Source organism: Phyllobates terribilis, unplaced genomic scaffold, assembly GCF_046119375.1.
Source record: "Phyllobates terribilis strain yellow unplaced genomic scaffold, ASM4611937v1 Scaffold_9__5_contigs__length_417890890, whole genome shotgun sequence".
NCBI classification, from domain to species: domain Eukaryota; kingdom Metazoa; phylum Chordata; class Amphibia; order Anura; family Dendrobatidae; genus Phyllobates; species Phyllobates terribilis.
In genome coordinates, this window is record NW_027362769.1 from 369,235,676 (window position 1) to 369,254,371 (window position 18,696).

At 43.4% G+C, this 18,696-nt stretch overlaps 1 protein-coding gene across 2 annotated transcripts; it reads right to left on the minus strand.

Annotated features, from left to right (window-relative positions):
* Positions 1-3,348: 3,348 nt before the first annotated feature.
* On the minus strand, positions 3,349-11,736 carry ECI1 (enoyl-CoA delta isomerase 1). Of its 2 annotated transcripts, XM_073648238.1 has the most exons (7): positions 11,591-11,736; positions 8,732-8,836; positions 7,385-7,512; positions 5,987-6,133; positions 5,522-5,643; positions 4,491-4,669; positions 3,349-3,941 (listed from the first exon to the last, which is right to left on the minus strand). In XM_073648238.1, the coding sequence occupies exons 1-7, from the start codon at positions 11,640-11,642 to the stop codon at positions 3,778-3,780; spliced, it is 897 nt and encodes a 298-aa protein (XP_073504339.1). In that variant the 5' UTR covers positions 11,643-11,736; the 3' UTR covers positions 3,349-3,777. The 2 variants fall into 2 exon arrangements, with proteins under 2 accessions (XP_073504339.1, XP_073504340.1); XM_073648239.1 differs by lacking the exon at positions 8,732-8,836 and having other exon boundaries at positions 11,591-11,720.
* Between the last annotated feature and the right edge of the window lie 6,960 nt (positions 11,737-18,696).

Here is an 18,696-nt window from a genome sequence, read left to right on the forward strand (position 1 = left end):
TTTATTTGGACAGGATTTAGGAGAGATCAGAAGAGATTGGGTGGGAATGGTTGCGCCCATATCTCCAGTCAAAGCTTTCCAGGTCCTATATAAGGCAGCTGAGGTGTTTTAGGTCTGTCTGTGTGTGGGAGGTGGAAAAGATCTCTAGTGTTGGCAGTCTCAAGCAGAAGCTGAGAGGGAGAGGACTATAATCTGAACGGGTGGAGCCCATCCTGATAGTTGTTGCCTGCTGGTACATGAACGGTTTCTTCTTCTGTTATATCTTTATGCCCAGAAAATTTAGGAGATGGAATATGGGCAATTCCTTTCAATAAGACATGTATATTTGGTGTGGAATTAGAAATGCAATACATATGCTTCATAATGTGTCTCAAACAATCTCTTTAACATTGTAAAATGAGAGATTATCGGATAAAATTAGCCAAATTGCAAAAGAAAAAAAAAAAAAACAATGCAAAAGTAAATTCCTGAAACCTGCAACTACATAAACTAAATTGCTCTGTATTTTGAAACCTGGTAATAAATATATATTTTAACCTAAAAACAAAGCTGTTCCTTGTTAAAAGGGGAAACGCTTGAAAGGGCAATTAAATGGAATTAAACGTGACGGCGATCCCACGGGATGAAACTCCTGTCTAGGGCTTCAAATACAATAGGCTGTGTGAACTGGTGTCATCTAAGGACAAGCCGGCAGCGCTGTGATAATTAGGAGGTGAGGATGTGGGACGCTCGCTGGGCTTCATGTAATCTGCAGTAGCAGGCTGCTGGGAGATAAAAGTATTTTCCAAATCTGTGGTTTCTATTAAGAATACAATGACATGAGGAAACGTTTCAAACAATTGTTTTTCAATTCTAATTACAATTTTGTTTATGATTGGCCTAATTCATAAATACCAGAAAAGCAGAAAAAGAAGATTTTGGGTATTCACTGTGAAATCTCTTTATCAGAGCCTTCATAGGGGTACACAGGAAACCACTGTCATATGCTGCTGCCACTAAGCAAAAAAAGTTAGCTCCTCCTCAGCAGGTTACACCCAACTAGAACCAAGCTAATCAGTTTTAGCTTAGTGTCAGTAGGAGGCAGACACGGGTCTGTTAGCAGACCCGTTCCTACCTTAAGTTGCTTTTTGTTTTTTAATTTTTTCCCCTTTTGCCTTTCACATTCAGTGTGTGATTGGGAACAAGACCCAACGGACAGACCGAGACAACAGTGTCTGCCTCCTACTGACACCAAGCTAAGGCCTCGGCCCCACTGTCAGTATTTAGTCAGTATTCGGCCAGTATTTTTTCTCAGGAGTGGGAGCCAAAACCAGGTGAGGAACAATCAGAGAAAAGGTATAATAGAAACAAGTCACCAGTTCCGCATTTATCACCCACTCCTGGTTTTGGCTCCCACTCCTGAGAAAAAATACTGACCAAATACTGCCGTGGCCTAAAACGAATTGTAACCAAGCTAGTTTGTGGTTGTAACCTGCTAAAAAGGAGCTAACTTTTTTTTGCCTAGTGGCAGCAGCAAACAACCATGGTTACCTGTGTGCCCCAATAAAGTGATAGAGAAATTACAGTATTTTTCACACTATAAGATGCACCTAGGTTTTAGAGGAGGAAAATAGAAAAAAATGTAAGCAAAAAATGGGTTTGTGATGTCCTGTTAAGGGGGTCTGCTGCTGACACGGTTATAGGGGTAATGTCCCCCAATTCTGTTAATATCCCCCATCCTGGTATATATGGCCCCCTCCTTCCTGTTATACGTGGCCCCCATTCCTAAATTGGTATGCATGGCGCCCCTCATCCCCATCCTGGTATGCATGGCACCCCCTCACACCCTCCATTCTGGTATGAATGCCCCCCCTCACACCCTCCATTCTGGTATAAATGCCCCCTCCATCTCCATCCCGCTGCACACAAAAAAAATAAACACTTCTATTCACCACCCTCTGCTCCAGCGCTGCATCCCATCCTGCTGCCAGCACTGATCTCACCATGTGAGCCGCGCATGACGTCACTGCCATGCGCCCTCACACGGTGAGATCAGCTGCGGGAATAGTCGCTGCTCCCCACGCCGGGACTATGAACGTGGGGAGCAGTGAATATTCATTCTCCCTAATAGCGCTCTCAGTGTAGCAGCAGCACGGCTCAGCGATCACATGTGCCCGCTATTAAAGAGCAGGAATATTCACTACTCCCCATGGGCGTGGGGAACAGTGAATATTCATTTTCTTTAGTAGCGGGCACAGTGTAGGCTGCTGGCAGGCAGCTCCTGCCTTCCGTGACCCGCTCCTCCATCGCTACTCTCCCCCCCCCACAGTGTGTGTCTATATATATATATATGTATATATATATATATATATATATATATATATATATATATATGTGTGTGTGTGTGTGTGTGTGTGTGTGTGTGTGTGTGTGTGTGTGTGTGTGTGTGTGTGTGTGTGTGTGTGTGTGTGTGTGTGTGTGTGTGTGTGTGTGTGTGTGTGTGTGTGTGTGTGTGTGTGACATTTGAACTATAAGACGCACCCCCACTTTCCTCAAATTTTGGAGGAAAAAAAGTGCGTCTTATAGTCGGTATGACATAAGCTTTTTTTTTTTTTTTTAAAAAGTTCTTTTAAAGGTGATTGTCCACTTTCAAAAACTGTCTCTAAGATGTAAGAAGAATTATAAAGAAGTAATATATTTTTATTTGCAAAAGGTGCACCGATCTTCAGCTTTCATTATAAATCTCAGGTTTTGGAGCAACTCCATTTCCAGGCCTGCACTTAGCACAAGAAAGCCTATGATGTGTTGGCACATCAGTCCGTCATCTGTATGAAAGATCCTGGTTGGATGCCTGGTTCAATAGATGACAGAGAAGGGGCTGAGTTAAGTCATGGGCTGTGACACAGAAGGAATAATCAGCCAGCATTCATGATGTACCTTCAACTTTACAAAGCCTCCTCCAACTTTTTCAGACACATATGAAGCAGCGTATTCACACAGAAAATAAATAGATAAAACTCTCTCTCTCTTTGTAAGAAAAAAAAAAAAAAAAAAAAAAAAAAAAAAGCGTTGGTGATTATGATCCAGGAACATCCTGTGTAGAGGATCTGGATTTCACAACTAAAGTGCCCCTTCTTAGAGGATATGGCAGTGCTACACAAGTGCATCATAGGTACAAATACCATCATGAAAAACACAGAAACCATTTTGGAAAAAAAAAAAAATGTGTGAAGGAGCCCTTAGTGAGTTGCATTAATGGCGAGATGGATCTGTACATATCTATAGCTTTCAAACAAACAGAAATAAGACTGATGTGGACATTTCCAATGTTTCTTCATTGTCATGACCCCAAAACATTTCAGAACTTGATTCTTCACAAAATATTAATTTTTATTATTTAGTAAAAAGATCAGTAAGTGTTTAGACGACATAAATATTCCCAAATTGCAGCAGAATTAACAATTACATTTTCTTGGACAGTGGCAGGTAAAGAAGGCAGAACAAGATCACCCGCACAGCAAGGTTGTAAGGACATTAGGAGTTTTAGAACCAGCTTTGCAGACCCCGGACTTACATCCATACATATTTTTTTATTTTTAGAAACCTTCTCTTCAGATGACCGAGAACAACTGCCCCCCGACTACGGGAGGGTTACGGTAAAAGATACAATAGGCACACCATGGTGGCCCAGCTGACAGAAGAATTATACCACTCTACCCCATTAACACAAGTGAACGGAGACCTCAACCTTTTCATTTCGATATATGGCTTACTAAATCCAAGCATCAGCTCAGCTTGCTATTTCTTCTGCTTCAGTCTGTCCATGTAGACCTGCAAAGACTTCTGGATGGAGTCTTTTGTGATGAAACTGACAAAATTGTTGATGTCAGCTTCGCGATGTTTAACTAGATTGTCGATTATGGGTTTGCGCATGATGGATTTGGTGATCTGGCGGGCATGATCTGTGTGTGAGAAAAACAAAAAAATATATATCACATGAATTGTTTCATGGTTGAAAGACTGTCGGTCACAAATAAAATATGAACAAGAAAAAGAAAGGTCCCGCTGCCAAATGGGATAGCCATTATGGCACCACCATGAATAGAGGTCCTGCAGTGCCAGTAACGCTCCTGAGAGCGGCCTCCTACCTCTTGGCATCCGCAGCTTTTTTTTGATTAGCCAGCCTGGAGCAAGGTCGTCATTGCAGAGTAACGCACACGTGACAAGGACGACTAATCAAAAGAGGAGCTACAGACCCCAGGACATAGGAGTCTGTTCTCAGTATGAGGACTTGCCTGATGGACTGGCTGCTTCAAATTGATTCACACCAACTCTACTCAGAACCCTTAGTTTCGGGATTGATGGGAGTGAAGGTACTACTACTACTACTACTACTACTACTACTACTACAAGTGCCTTTGTATCACACTGATTTCACTGTAGAGTAATATCATAAAATGTGTTAAAAACAAGTTGTGGCAAAAGTTATATAAGCCATGTGCAGTCCTTACCTGGAACAGCAAACCACTGGCTCATGGCGGCTGCTGCGGTGCTCTGAACCTTTTCCTCGGGGACTAGCTTATCCACAAGGCCAATTTTAAGTGCATCGGGGGCTGGATACATCTGACCCAGCTGGAGGGACTGTTCAGTTACACGATTGCCTACGGTGTTAACCATGGTGTCCTTGAACCTGAGAGAAATAAATATATTGTTAGACCTCATGTCAAAGGCAAGAGGAAAAACGTGAAGGGCTTTAAAGGGAGTCTGTCTGATGGTTTACGCCTATATTAATCTAATCCTTTCTCACGCATATGTACGTCAGGTAGAGAACTTACCGTCTATGCAGGAAACACTCTCTGCTGTGGGGAAAGGCCTCGTTGACTTAGGGTATGTTCACACGTTGCGTTTTTTTTCTGCAGCAAAAACCAGAGTGGTGGCAGGAAAACGAATGCATACTATGCACGTGTTTTTATTGCATTTTTACTTGCATTCTCACCCATTCATTTCAGTGGGTGAAAAGAATTGACATGCTGCGTCTTGGCAAGAAACGTAACAGCAATCAAAATACCCGAGGAAAAAAAATGCAGCATGTGGATCAGATTTCAGAAATCTTATTAATTATGCTGGTACTGCAAAATGCTGCATTTTATGCACCAAATACGCTGCATAAAATTAAGCAACAAAACGCCACGTATGAATATACGCTTACTGCGTACGATGGGGGAGCCTACAGCTTATAAAGCAGTGTGCATAACCTGGGCTGGAATAGCACATTCATGAGATTTCAGTCCAGATCACAGTGACTGTCTAGTAATGGTATAGTCCTCCATCAAGGGCAAGGGGGATGCATTAGGCAGGGATTACGTGTGGGGACTGTGACCGTCCCCTCACAGCACTTGCCATATCATTAACAACATTGAACAAACCAGATTTTCCTGACATTGATAAATACGTTCACAAAAAGAGCACTTGTAATTTAACAAACAATGGAAGAGATCAGATTCCAGACGCACCCTCAGTTACTGCAAAATTCACACATTACCAGAATGGAGCAACTATGCCAAGTTGGGTTTCGTTCAAGCCAATGGCGAATTTGGGATTGTCAGCCATGATTCTGTAATCGCAACACATTGCCATGAGGCAGCCACCGGCCGGGCTGGAGCCCTGTGAAATTAAAGAATGCGATTGTTTCTTTATATTGAAATCATATTGTTACCGTTTTCTAAAATATTCAAGGCTTTCACTTCGGAAGCTATTGGGGAGATTTTTATATAATGCTCAAGTTTGCATTGTACATGGGTTAAAAAATTTTGTTTTATGTGGATATACAAAGAAAATTACCAGAACACTTTTCTAAATATAATATATACATTTTACAGGAGTTCTTTAAGGAATAGGACAAGCACAATTCCTACTAATTGCGTCCCGACAGATATGTGACGTCATCGGTGCAGAAGCGAGCAGCGCTGGAGAGTCCCTCCAAAGTCAATGGGATCCAAACACTTACATTGATGGCTGCGATCGTCACCATATTGGACGCGTATAACTTCAGCCACATTTCCTGCACAGCTCTCCAGAAAGCAGCGTAGTGCTCAGCACTTTTCCCACACATCTCGGTGATGTCCAGCCCAGCAGAGAAGACTTTGGGAAACGCCTGGTAAAAAAAAATAAAATAAAAACACATTGTGTGTATGTATGTATGTATGTATGTATGTATGTATGTATGTATGTATGTATGTATGTATGTATGTATGTATATATATATATATATATATATATATATATATATATACACACACACACACACACACACACACACACACACACACATACACACACATATGTGACTAGCTTATTTTATTATTTTTTTTAACTAATTTCTTGATCTCTACTACTCTAACTCCTTCATCAAGCGTTTTACAGTTGTTGTTTTTTTCCTTCCTCCCCCTCCCCGATCTACAACATTTTCTATTTTTGGGGTCAAAGTAGTCATATGAGGGCTTGCTTTTTCGTCCGATGAGTTGTAGTTTTGAATGACAAGATTCATTTTACCATACAATATACTGGAAAAAAAAAATTACAAAACTAAAAAAAAAAAGATCGCTTTTTATTGCATTTTTGGGGGCGATGCAATTTGCTATTCTGGAGTTTCAATTGTGTTCTTTGCTTCACTTCGTTTTCCATACAGTTTACACAATTTTAGATTTTGATAGATCAGTATATTACCGACGCGGTCCTTAGGGGACTTGAACCTGCGAACGTCTGATGACTTGTCATGCCTAGATAGTATTACAGCATTGATGGCCTACCAAGATGGTAGCTATGGGGCCACCGGCCACTGTGGCAATCCACTGGCACCCCACGATCACATAATGGGGAGTCTGATGAGTGCTCAAAATGGCACTTCGCTTGGCTCGCATTACTTAAATGTTGCTGTCAGAGACTGACAGCGGCATTTAAGTGGTTACCAGCAGTTATAGGTCTGATGCTGTTTGAGGTGAATGCCGCCTGTATAGCACAGCTGCCATCCGCTGTGTGTGGACAGGGCTCAGCTCTTAAAGTCGCACCATGCCCCGATTTACAGGTGCGTCACTTCTGGAAGGGGTTAAAAATAATATAGAAAACAAGCCAAAACAGTGAAATTCCTTTAATCCAGCATGCCCAAAAACTGGCCCTCGTTTCAAACACAGAACTAATATAATATGGAATTTCACATTATAGCTTAACCAGATTCACTAGTATATGAGAAAGCTACTATGCCATTGGTCGTGCTGGGAGTCAGACCCACAGCTACCTAATCCTAAGAATAGATTAACGATATTAAAGTCCTAGAAAGCCCCTTTAAGAGGATTTATTGTACTAGATCACACATTACAGTAGAGCAGGTATGAGCTGTAGCACCTACAGAAGTCAGGATAACCCCCCGGCAACCGCGGTCGATCTCCAGCTTCTCCAGACTGATGGAGAATTCAGTCAGGACGTCCAGGCTGAGGCTGTTCACCGGAGGGTTCTTCAGTTTCATGACTGCCACCCCTGAGAGACAAACAAAGCTCCATTATTGCTTCCTTATCAGAAACATGAGACTTCAGCTGTGACCTTTGATCAAAAAGCAGATCACCCCAAGCAGCAAACAATTACTTTTTTTTTTACTTTTGTTGCAAGGTATTAGATGACCTTTATTGCCAACATGAGCAGTGTTGATAATAGCATGTGATGGGATCACTATTAATGCAATTTTATAAGGGATTACTTACAAAATATACAATGTGTCCTATAGATAAAAAAGCTCAACCCATAGTATTCTGATGGATACTAAAAATATGCAATGTCAAAAGTAACAAAATTAAAAAAAAAAAAATCAAGTTAAGGCACATGCACCACCAACCAAAAGGATCTGGTTCTGGCTTCAGTTTTCTAATTTAGATAGGCTGAATAAAATATATAATGGCTAAGGACACCTAAAGGGGTTTTTATGAACAGAAAATGGTTTTCCCTTAAACTGTTGCCACAAAACTGGAAGCTACAATTGTCCACAATGTCTTGTGCTGAAGTATTAAGATTTTACTTCCCTGGGAATAAGACGCCAAGGCCGCCCCCTCATAACAGCCCATAGCATTATCCTCCTCCACCATCTGTACAGGGGGCACAATGCAGTCAGGGGGTAACATCCTCCTGGAGTCACCAAACCCAGACTCCTCCATCAGACGCAGATAGAGAAGTGTGATCCGTCACTGCACAGAACACGTCTCCTCCAGAGTCCAGTGGTGGCGGCTTTATACCACTCCATCCAACGCTCAGCATTGTGCTTGGTGATGTACAGCTGCATGCAGTTGCTCGACCATGAAGCTCCCGGCGGGGGCGCAGGGTTTGTGCAGATGTTAATACCAGAGGAGGTCGGGACTCTGCAGTTATGGGGTCAGCAGAGCAGTGGTGACTTTTCTGCCACCCAGCCCCCAGCTCTGCAACCTTACGGGGTCTCCACTTCGTGGCTGAGTTGCTGCGGTTCCTTTCATTTCTCAATAATATCACTCACAGGTGATGGGGGCAGATTTAGGAGGAAGAAATGTCATGAACGGACTTGTTACCCCGGTGGCTCCTATTACTGGACCGCGCTGGTATCAGTGAGCTCTGCACCACCGGCCACATGTTAGTAAAGGAAGACGGCACAGCGGGGGACCGGATGTTATACACAGAGAGAGCAATGGGACTGAAGTAAATATATATTTCATGTGACCGTATTTGGGAGCCATACCTGTTGATTCATCCAATTCGACCAAAACCTTCTCATTACTGAATGGTCTCCGGCTCTGGTAGTACTGCCATGATGCCAGACCACCTTTGTGGATGCAGAACGAGACTGTAAGATGAAGACAGTAATGAAACATCTCTTCATCATTTGTATTACTGTTGATAAATCTCTCTGTATTTTTCTAAAAAAAAAATAAAAAAAATAAATGTGTAACATAGTGAATGTTTTATAAATTACACCATCACACTTTCAATTGTCTTGTAGAAGATCCTTAAAAATGTGAGGGCAATTAAAAAAAAAAAAAAAAAAAAAAAAAAATTGAAACAAAAAAAGTGAGCAGCTTTACAAACCTTTGAGTAATTTTGTACCGATTTTCAGGTTTTTCACTGTTTTCTCCTTTGGTACACAGAGCTGTATTCAGAATTCTGCCGGTTGCCCTTGGCAACAGACAACAATTCACCTCCAAGTGCTGTCACTGAGGTATCAGCTTACAGTCAGTGCTCAGCTATTGGGTCACACATGGCAGATCTGGTGCAGACAGCTCAGCTAAAAATCTCTTCCGTACTTGTGAATGGGGTCAGTATTGCAGCAAGTGCATATATTTCTGCAAACAGCATATAAGTGAATGGGGCAGATGAAAAGGTCTGTACCCGATCTGTGTTGAAGTATCATTGCCATGTAGCATCTCCGCTATGGAGCTCCCGCCCCGATATAAGTGCCATTTACCACTGCAGATATCTTTGCAAAGAAACTTTGTTTTTTAGTAAATTGAGTCCAATTTACTTGCTTTTTGCCTCTTCGCAGAGACTGGCGCTGGCTCGGATCGCTGCAGGTTTCACCCTTTAGATGCTGCGGTCCATCTCTGACAACAGCATTTAAATGGTTTGGCTGTGGGAGCAACAAAATCAACAGGGTACTAATGGGCTACAATAACAGCCAGGTGACTAGTGAAAGCCACCATCGACAGTCATCTTTGATCTCCTCGTAAAGCCCGGCCTGCGGATGGCTAAATTCATTATATACTGTCGACACCGCCATCTTTGATCTCCTCGTAAAGCCCGGCCTGCGTATGGCTAAATTCACTATATACTGTAGACACCGCCATCTTTGATCTCGTAAAGCCCAGGCTGCGGATGGTTAAATTCACTATATACTGTCGACACCGCCATCTTTGATCTCCTCGTAAAACCCAGCCTGCGGATGGTTAAATTCACTATATACTGTCGACACCGCCATCTTTGATCTCCTCGTAAAGCCCGGCCTGCGGGTGGCTAAATTCACTATATACTGTCGACACCGCCATCTTTGATCTCCTCGTAAAGCCCGGCCTGCGGGTGGCTAAATTCACTATATACTGTCGACACCGCCATCTTTGATCTCCTCGTAAAGCCCGGCCTGCGGATGGTTAAATTCACTATATACTGTCGACACCGCCATCTTTGATCTCCTCGTAAAGCCCAGGCTGCAGATGGTTAAATTCACTATACACTGTCGACACCGCCATCTTTGATCTCCTCGTAAAGCCCAGCCTGCGGATGGTTAAATTCACTATATACTGTCGACACCGCCATCTTTGATCTCCTCGTAAAGCCCGGCCTGCGGATGGTTAAATTCACTATATACTGTCGACACCGCCATCTTTGATCTCCTCGTAAAGCCCAGGCTGCGGATGGTTAAATTCACTATACACTGTCGACACCGCCATCTTTGATCTCCTCGTAAAGCCCAGGCTGCGGATGGTTAAATTCACTATATACTGTCGACACCGCCATCTTTGATCTCCTCGTAAAGCCCAGGCTGCGGATGGTTAAATTCACTATACACTGTCGACACCGCCATCTTTGATCTCCTCGTAAAGCCCGGCCTGCGGATGGTTAAATTCACTATACACTGTCGACACCGCCATCTTTGATCTCCTCGTAAAGCCCAGGCTGCGGATGGTTAAATTCACTATACACTGTCGACACCGCCATCTTTGATCTCCTCGTAAAGCCCAGGCTGCGGATGGTTAAAATCACTATATCAAAAGATCGGGGGCTCAAGTCCCTTAGGGATAGATAGATAGACACCTCAAAATTGTATCAATAAGAAGTACAGCTTATTATAGTAAGAAAACAGTCCCTCAAAAAGAAAAACTAAAAAGTTACAGGTCTCAAAATGGCGGTACAAATGTAATTTTTAGCCATTTTTTTGGAAAGTTTTATAATTTGTTATAAGCAACTATAACAATATGTTTGGGGTCGCTATCATCAGTACTGACCAGAATGATACCAGGTCGTTTTTTTTTTTTTTTACAACACAATAAGTGTCAAAACCCCCCAAAATAATGGAGGAATTGCATTTGTTTTCACCTCACTTGGAAGCGTTTTCCGCGTGTTTCAGTACAGTACACGGTATTGTAAATGGTGTCATTAAAAAGTACAACTCCCCCCCCCCCCCCCCAAAAAAAAAAAAAAAAACGGCTCGTACGGCCCTGTGGACAGATTTTTTTTTTTTTTTTTAAAAAGGGCCATTGACAAATATCGGCTCCTACAAGAAGAGGTGACAGAAATAGTCAGGTATTTTTATGTAACTGACACGTTTCTTAACAATACACGGATTAATGGCTGCCAGACTCTAGTGTTACTGGTATCTGTCATTAGGTGGCACTTCTCCATGGTGGAGCAGACTGAGAGCCCTCTAATGACAGATGTAATTGTGAGGCAGGGAGCCCGCCTTCCTCAATGTCACTGACTGATTTAGCCGCTTACAGCGCACAAAACCGCGGGTATGGAGGCGCTGAGGTAATCTTGGCGCCAGCAGAGCGGGCCGCGAGCGCTCGGGAAGTGGCGGTTGATTTGGGCGGGAAACAAACACACGCACCTGACAGAAGCCGGGCGGGAGCCGCGCTCCTCAGCACAGCCAGCGCCGCCATCTTGTGTGACCTTTTCCCCAGGCGGCAGCCCTCTGTATATTCACCTAATGCTGGGTAGTGTAAGCAAATCTGCTTTTAAAACGATGAGGGTGACACCTGGTGGAAGCAGAAGGGCTCACACATTATTAAAATAAAAATTTTAAGAAAATAAAATGTTTTTTTTTAGACTTTTCCTTGACTGATTGTAGACTTTATTAACCCTGCCATATTCTGACAATGAGGGATGTTGTTCCAGATCACTCCCCCCACCAATATCTGATCCATAATGGTGGCGTTCAGCTTCATGTAAGCCCTGAAAATTGACAGGCATGCATGCTTTCTTGTAATTTTTCGAGCTCCCATAGAAATAAATGGAAAGAAAAAGCCTGTGGTCTTATCTCTCAAGCTGCTTTGCTAGCGATTTTGCTGTCACTTTTTGCAATGGCTCCGTTGTCGGGGTCTTTCAGTCATAAAGAGCTGGTGGTTTCCAAATGAAGCCTCATGAAGAATGAATATTTTACTTTTAACTGCTCCACGGTTTCCAAACCGTTAGGGCCACGTGCACACGCTGAGTATTTAGTCAGTATTTTACATCAGTATTTGTAAGCCAAAACCAGGAGTGTGTGATGAATACAGAAGTGGTGACGTGTTTCTATTATACTTTTCCTCTGATTGTTCCTCACCTGATTTTGGGTTACAAATACTGAGCTAAAATAATTGATCAAATACTCAACGTGTGCACATGGCCTAAAATAAGCAATAAAATACTGAACATGTGGCACAGCAATGTCATTTCTACATTGCTGTGCATTATTTCCCTTTTTTTTGCGGTGGTTTACTGCGCTTTTTCAAGCGGATTCCAGAATAAGACGTTGTGTGCACTTTGACAATGTGCTCACTGAGTTTTTCGAGGAGTTTTTGGTGAAGAAGCTGAGCGGAAACTCCAAAGCTGAAATATCTTCAAAAACTTGTGCAATTCTGCCCCGAAAAACTCATCAAAAAGACTCCTTGTGGTCATAGCTTTTGGGAGTTCTCGGAATTTTTTCCTGCATTTTTTTTTATTGCAGCCTTTTCTATTGAACATTGCCTAGTTTGGAGCAGAATACATCACTATCCGCTTCTTTTACCCACTAGGAGTTTTTCAAAACTTTTTCAGGAAAAAAACCTAAAAAAAAAAACCCTTTCATATGAACAAGCTGGAAATGAATAGGAAAAGTTTTCCAAGTGTTCATGTAACTGGAAACCATAATGCAAATAGATCATTATGTCCCAACTGGGGTGGCAAGACACTGCCGTTAAAAATGGTGGCGGGAGCGCAATGGCGCTAGGTAAGAAGCCACGTATCTTTAAGACGCAGATACAATTGAATAAAGCAGCGGTGCTGCAGGAAGCCATATTCGACCCCCTGTGTTGGGCTGTCAAGGTATCTGGCGGCACAATGATGTGGTTGTGCCGCCATTGATTTCAGCAGTAGAACGTGCAGAACGCGCCGTGCCGCAGCGTCCAGTGTCAGGCGCATGGGGTTTTCTTCCTCCACAGTATCTCTTAGGTTTGTATTTTGGGGACTCAGTGTATTTTTTTCTCCTTCATGTTCGGAGGGCACAATGGATATTTTTATATATTTATGGCTGTCGCCAAAATTTTTGAGACTGAGACGTTTGGTTTGCACGCAGTTTGCTGCTTCAGTGTTTTTCGATCTTTTAGTTGGATGTTTCCAAATGTGTTGGATTCTCTATAGCCCGTCACACACTACTTGCTTGCCATAGACTTCACGCGACTTATCCGAGATGTAGCTATTTTCTAAAACTTAACATGGATAAAACTGAATTCATCATCTTTCCACCATCTCACTCAACACCCCCATCTGACCTATCCATCAAAGTTAACGGCTGCCCCCTCTCCCCGATCCCACAAGCTCGCTGCCTTGGGGTAACCCTGGACTCTGAACTCTCCTTCAAACCACATATCCAAGCTCTTTCCACTTCCTGCCGACTCCAACTCAAAAATATCTCACGGATCCGCACATTCCTCAACCACGAATCTGCAAAAACACAAGTGCACGCCCTCATCATCTCCATCCTCAACTACTGCAACCTCCTGCTCTGTGGCCTCCCATATAACACTCTCGCCCCCCTCCAGTCTAGCCTAATCTCTGCTGCCCAACTAATCCAGCTGTCCCCCCGCTATTCCCCGGCCTCTCCTCTCTGTCAATCTCTTCACTGGCTCCCCATTGCCCAGAGACTCCAGTTCAAAACCCTAACCTTGGCATACAAAGCCATCCACAACCTGTCTCCTCCATATATCTGTGACCTAGTCTCCTGGTACATACCTGCACGCAACCTCAGATCCTCACAAGATCTCCTTCTCTGCCCCCCTCTTATTTCCTCTTCCTACAATCGCATACAAGATTTCTCCCATGTATCCCCCCTACTCTGGAACTCTCTACCCCAACATATCAGACTCTCGCCGACTATGGAAACCTTCAGAAGGAACATGAAGACCGAGCTCTTCCGACAAGCCTATAACCTGCAGTAACCCTCGCTCCACCTTCCGCTGCACGGCCAGCTCTATCCTCATCTACTGTATCCTCACCCATCCCTCGTAGATTGTGAGCCCTCGCGGGCAGGGTCTTCTCTCCTCCTGTACCAGTCACTGACTCGTTCTATTAAGATTATTGTAATTGTTCTTGTATGTATACCCCCTTATTCACATGTAAAGCGCCATGGAATAAATGGTGCTATAATAATAAATAATAATAATAATTTTATGGCACTTGGTCGCTCATTGGTGAACTCTTATTCTGAGACTCTCACAGCAGAACAGAAAAACTAGGTGGATTCTTGCAGAGCGATTGTTGTGACCCTGGAAGACATTTAAGTGGAGCAGGTTACGGCAATTAATATTTTGAAGTTTCGCACCGTACTCCGACCCAGGTGAAGAACTTCTCAGAAACGAAAGCAATTTTATGATTTTCAAGCGTCTTGTAACACTCCATGTGATCGTCCACGCTCACTTCCGCTAAGGAGGTAAGCGGCATCGATGAAGTCTCGCGTACACATGCCTGCCGAAACGTGTGAAGGATCGTCAGATATCACGCAACCACCCTTATGGTTAGAATTAGAGATGAGCGAACCTGAACTGTAAAGTTTAGGACTCGTACAGGACACCTCGTGTGATGCTGAACTCCGAACATGGACTTCTCCTGAAAGTCCAATTTACAGTTCGGGGAGGAGAGATTTTCCAGCTCCAAAGTTTGGGTCCCCACTGATTTCTATGGGGTTCGAGTAACAAACCGAATTTTGGACTAAAGTTCAGTCGAATCCGAACTTCCACGGTTCCGCTCATCCCTACTTAGAATGTAATGATTGTGCAGGCATCCCAGAAAATATACACTGCTCAAAAAAAATAAAGGGAACACTTAAACAGCAGAATATAACTCCAAGTAAATTAAACTTCTGTGAAATCAAACTGTCCACTTAGGAAGCAACACTGACTGACAATCAATTTCACATGCTGTTGTGCAAAATGGAATAGACAATAGATGGAAATTATTGGCAATTATAAAGACACCCTCAATAAACGAGTGGTTCTGCAGGTGGGGACCACAGACCACATCTCAGTACCAATGCTTTCTGGCTGATGTTTTGGTCACTTTTGAATGTTGGTTGTGTTTTCACACTCGTGGCAGCATGAGACGGACTCTACAACCCACAGAAGTTGCTCAGGTAGTGCAGCTCATCCAGGATGGCACATCAATGCGAGCTGTGGCAAGGTTTGCTGTGTCTGTCAGCGTAGTGTCCACAGGCTGGAGGCGCTACCAGGAGACAGGCCAGTACACCAGGAGACGTGGAGGGGGCTGTAGGAGGGCAACAACCCAGCAGCAGGAAAGCTACCTCCACCTTTGTGCAAGGAGGAACACTGCCAGAGCCCTGCAAAATAACCTCCAGCAGGCCACAAATGTCAGTTAGAGACCGACTCCATGAGGGAGGTATGAGTGCCCGACGACCACAGATGGGGGTTGTGCTCACAGCCCAACACCGTGCAGAACGCTTGGCATTTGCCACAGAACACCAGGATTGGCAAAGTCGCCACTGGCGCCCTGTGCTCTTCACAGATGAAAGCAGGTTCACACTGAGCAAATGTGACAGACGTGACAGAGTCTGGAGACGCCGTGGAGAGCGATCTGCTGCCTGCAACATCCTTCAGTATGACCGGTTTGGCAGTGGGTCAGTAATGGTGTGGGGTGGCATTTCTTTGGAGGGCCGCACAGCCCTCCATGTGCTCGCCAGAGGTAGCCTGACTGCCATTAGGTACCGAGATGAGATCCTCAGACCCCTTGTGAGACCATATGCTGGTGCGGTTGGCCCTGGGTTCCTCCTAATGCAGGACAATGCCAGACCTCATGTGGCTGGAGTGTGTCAGCAGTTCCTGCAAGATGATGGCATTGAAGCTATGGACTGGCCGCCCGTTCCCCAGACCCGAATCTGATTGAGCACATCTGGGACATCATGTCTCGCTCCATCCACCAACGTCACGTTGCACCACAGGCTGTCCAGGAGTTGGCGGACGCTTTAGTCCAGGTCTGGGAGGAGATCTCACAGGAGACCATCCGCAACCTCATCAGGAGCATGCCCAGGCGTTGTAGGGAGGTCATACAGGCACGTGGAGGCCACACACAATACTGAGCCTCATTTTGACTTGTTTTAAGGACATTACATCAAAGTTGGATCAGCCTGTAGTGTGTTTTTCCACTTTAATTTTGGGGGTGACTCCAAATCCAGGCCTCCATTGGTTAATACATTTGATTTCCATTGATGATTTTTGTGTGATTTTGTTGTCAGCACATTCAACTCTGTACAGAACAAAGTATTCAATGAGAATATTTCATTCATTCAGATCTAGGCTGTGTTATCTGAGTGTTCCCTTTATTTTTTGAGCAGTGTATGTGTATATATATATTATATATATATATATATATATATATATATATATATATATATATATATATAGTACAGACCAAAAGTTTGGACACACCTTCTCATTTAAAGATTTTTCTGTATTTTCATGACTATGAAAATTGTACATTCAGACTGAAGGCATCAAAACTATGAATTAACACATGTGGAATTATATACTTAACAAAAAAGTGTGAAACAACTGAAAATATGTCTTATATTCTAGGTTCTTCAAAGTAGCCACCTTTTGCTTTGCACACTCTTGGCATTCTCTTGATGAGCTTCAAGAGGTAGTCACCGGAAATGGTTTTCACTTCACAGGTGTGCCCTGTCAGGTTTAATAAGTGGGATTTCTTGCCTTATAAATGGGGTTGGGACCATCAGTTGTGTTGTGCAGAAGTCAGGTGGATACACAGCTGATAGTCCTACTGAATAGACTGTTAGAATTAATATTATGGCAAGAAAAAAGCAGCTAAGTAAAGAAAAACGAATGGCCATCATTACTTTAAGAAATGAAGGTCAGTCATTCCAAAAAATTGGGCAAACTTTGAAAGTGTCCCCAAGTGCAGTTGCAAAAACCATCAAGCGCTACAAAGAAACTGGCTCACAAGAGGACCGCCCCAGGAAAGGAAGACCAAGAGTCACCTCTGCTTCTGAGGATAAGTTTATCCGAGTCACCAGCCTCAGAAATCTCAGGTTAACAGCGGCTCAGATTAGAGACCAGGTCAATGCCACACAGAGTTCTAGCAGCAGACACATCTCTACAACAACTGTTAAGAGGAGACTTTGTGCAGCAGGCCTTCATGGTAAAATAGCTGCTAGGAAACCACTGCTAAGGACAGGCAACAAGCAAAAGAGACTTGTTTGGGCTAAAGAACACAAGGAATGGACATTAGACCAGTGGAAATCTGTGCTTTGGTCTGATGAGTCCAAATTTGAGATCTTTGGTTCCAACCACCGTGTCTTTGTGCGACGCAGAAAAGGTGAACGGATGGACTCTACATGCCTGGTTCCCACCGTGAAGCATGGAGGAGGAGGTGTGATGGTGTGGGGGTGCTTTGCTGGTGACACTGTTGGGGATTTATTCAAAATTGAAGGCATACTGAACCAGCATGGCTACCACAGCATCTTGCAGCGGCATGCTATTCCATCCGGTTTGCGTTTAGTTGGTCCATCATTTATTTTTCAACTGGACAATGACCCCAAACACCTCCAGGCTGTGTAAGGGCTATTTGACCAAGAAGGAGAATGATGGGGTGCTACGCCAGATGACCTGGCCTCCACAGTCACCAGACCTGAACCCAATCGAGATGGTTTGGGGTGAGCTGGACCGCAGAGTGAAGGCAAAAGGGCCAACAAGTGCTAAGCATCTCTGGGAACTCCTTCAAGATTGTTGGAAGACCATTTCCGGTGACAACCTCTTGAAGCTCATCAAGAGAATGCCAAGAGTGTGCAAAGCAGTCATCAAAGCAAAAGGTGGCTACTTTGAAGAACCTAGAATATAAGACATATTTTCAGTTGTTTCACACTTTTTTGTTAAGTATATAATTCCACATGTGTTAATTCATAGTTTTGATGCCTTCAGTGTGAATGTACAATTTTCATAGTCAGGAAAATACAGAAAAATCTTTAAATGGGAAGGTGTGTCCAAACTTTTGGTCTGTGCTGTAAAATAAATATATATATATATATATATATATATATATATATATATATTAGTGTCTGATCGACAAGTCTATCCGTCAAGCCGAGATGGAAAGGAAGAAGCCAGAAGGAGACGACGAGCAGACTCATTTTTGCTTTCTTTTTTCCCAAGCTACGTTGTGCATTTTCGTAACCGGATTTTAAGGTCCATAATGCCTACGAGGCCGTTAGATCAGGTTTAGAAATCCACGGTTGTGTCGGGAGTTGCGGCCTGAACCCGGTTGGTGTGAAGGGACAGCCATCAGGAGCTGTGTGCAGGGATCCGGCTACATTGTGGTTTTCAATACATACAATAAATGTTATATGCAAAAAAAAAAATAAATACATTTTACAAAAAACAAAACCATGGACCCTGGATGGCAGAAGGATTTAATACGATTTTCAACTCAGCAGAACAACATTAATGAAAACACGGC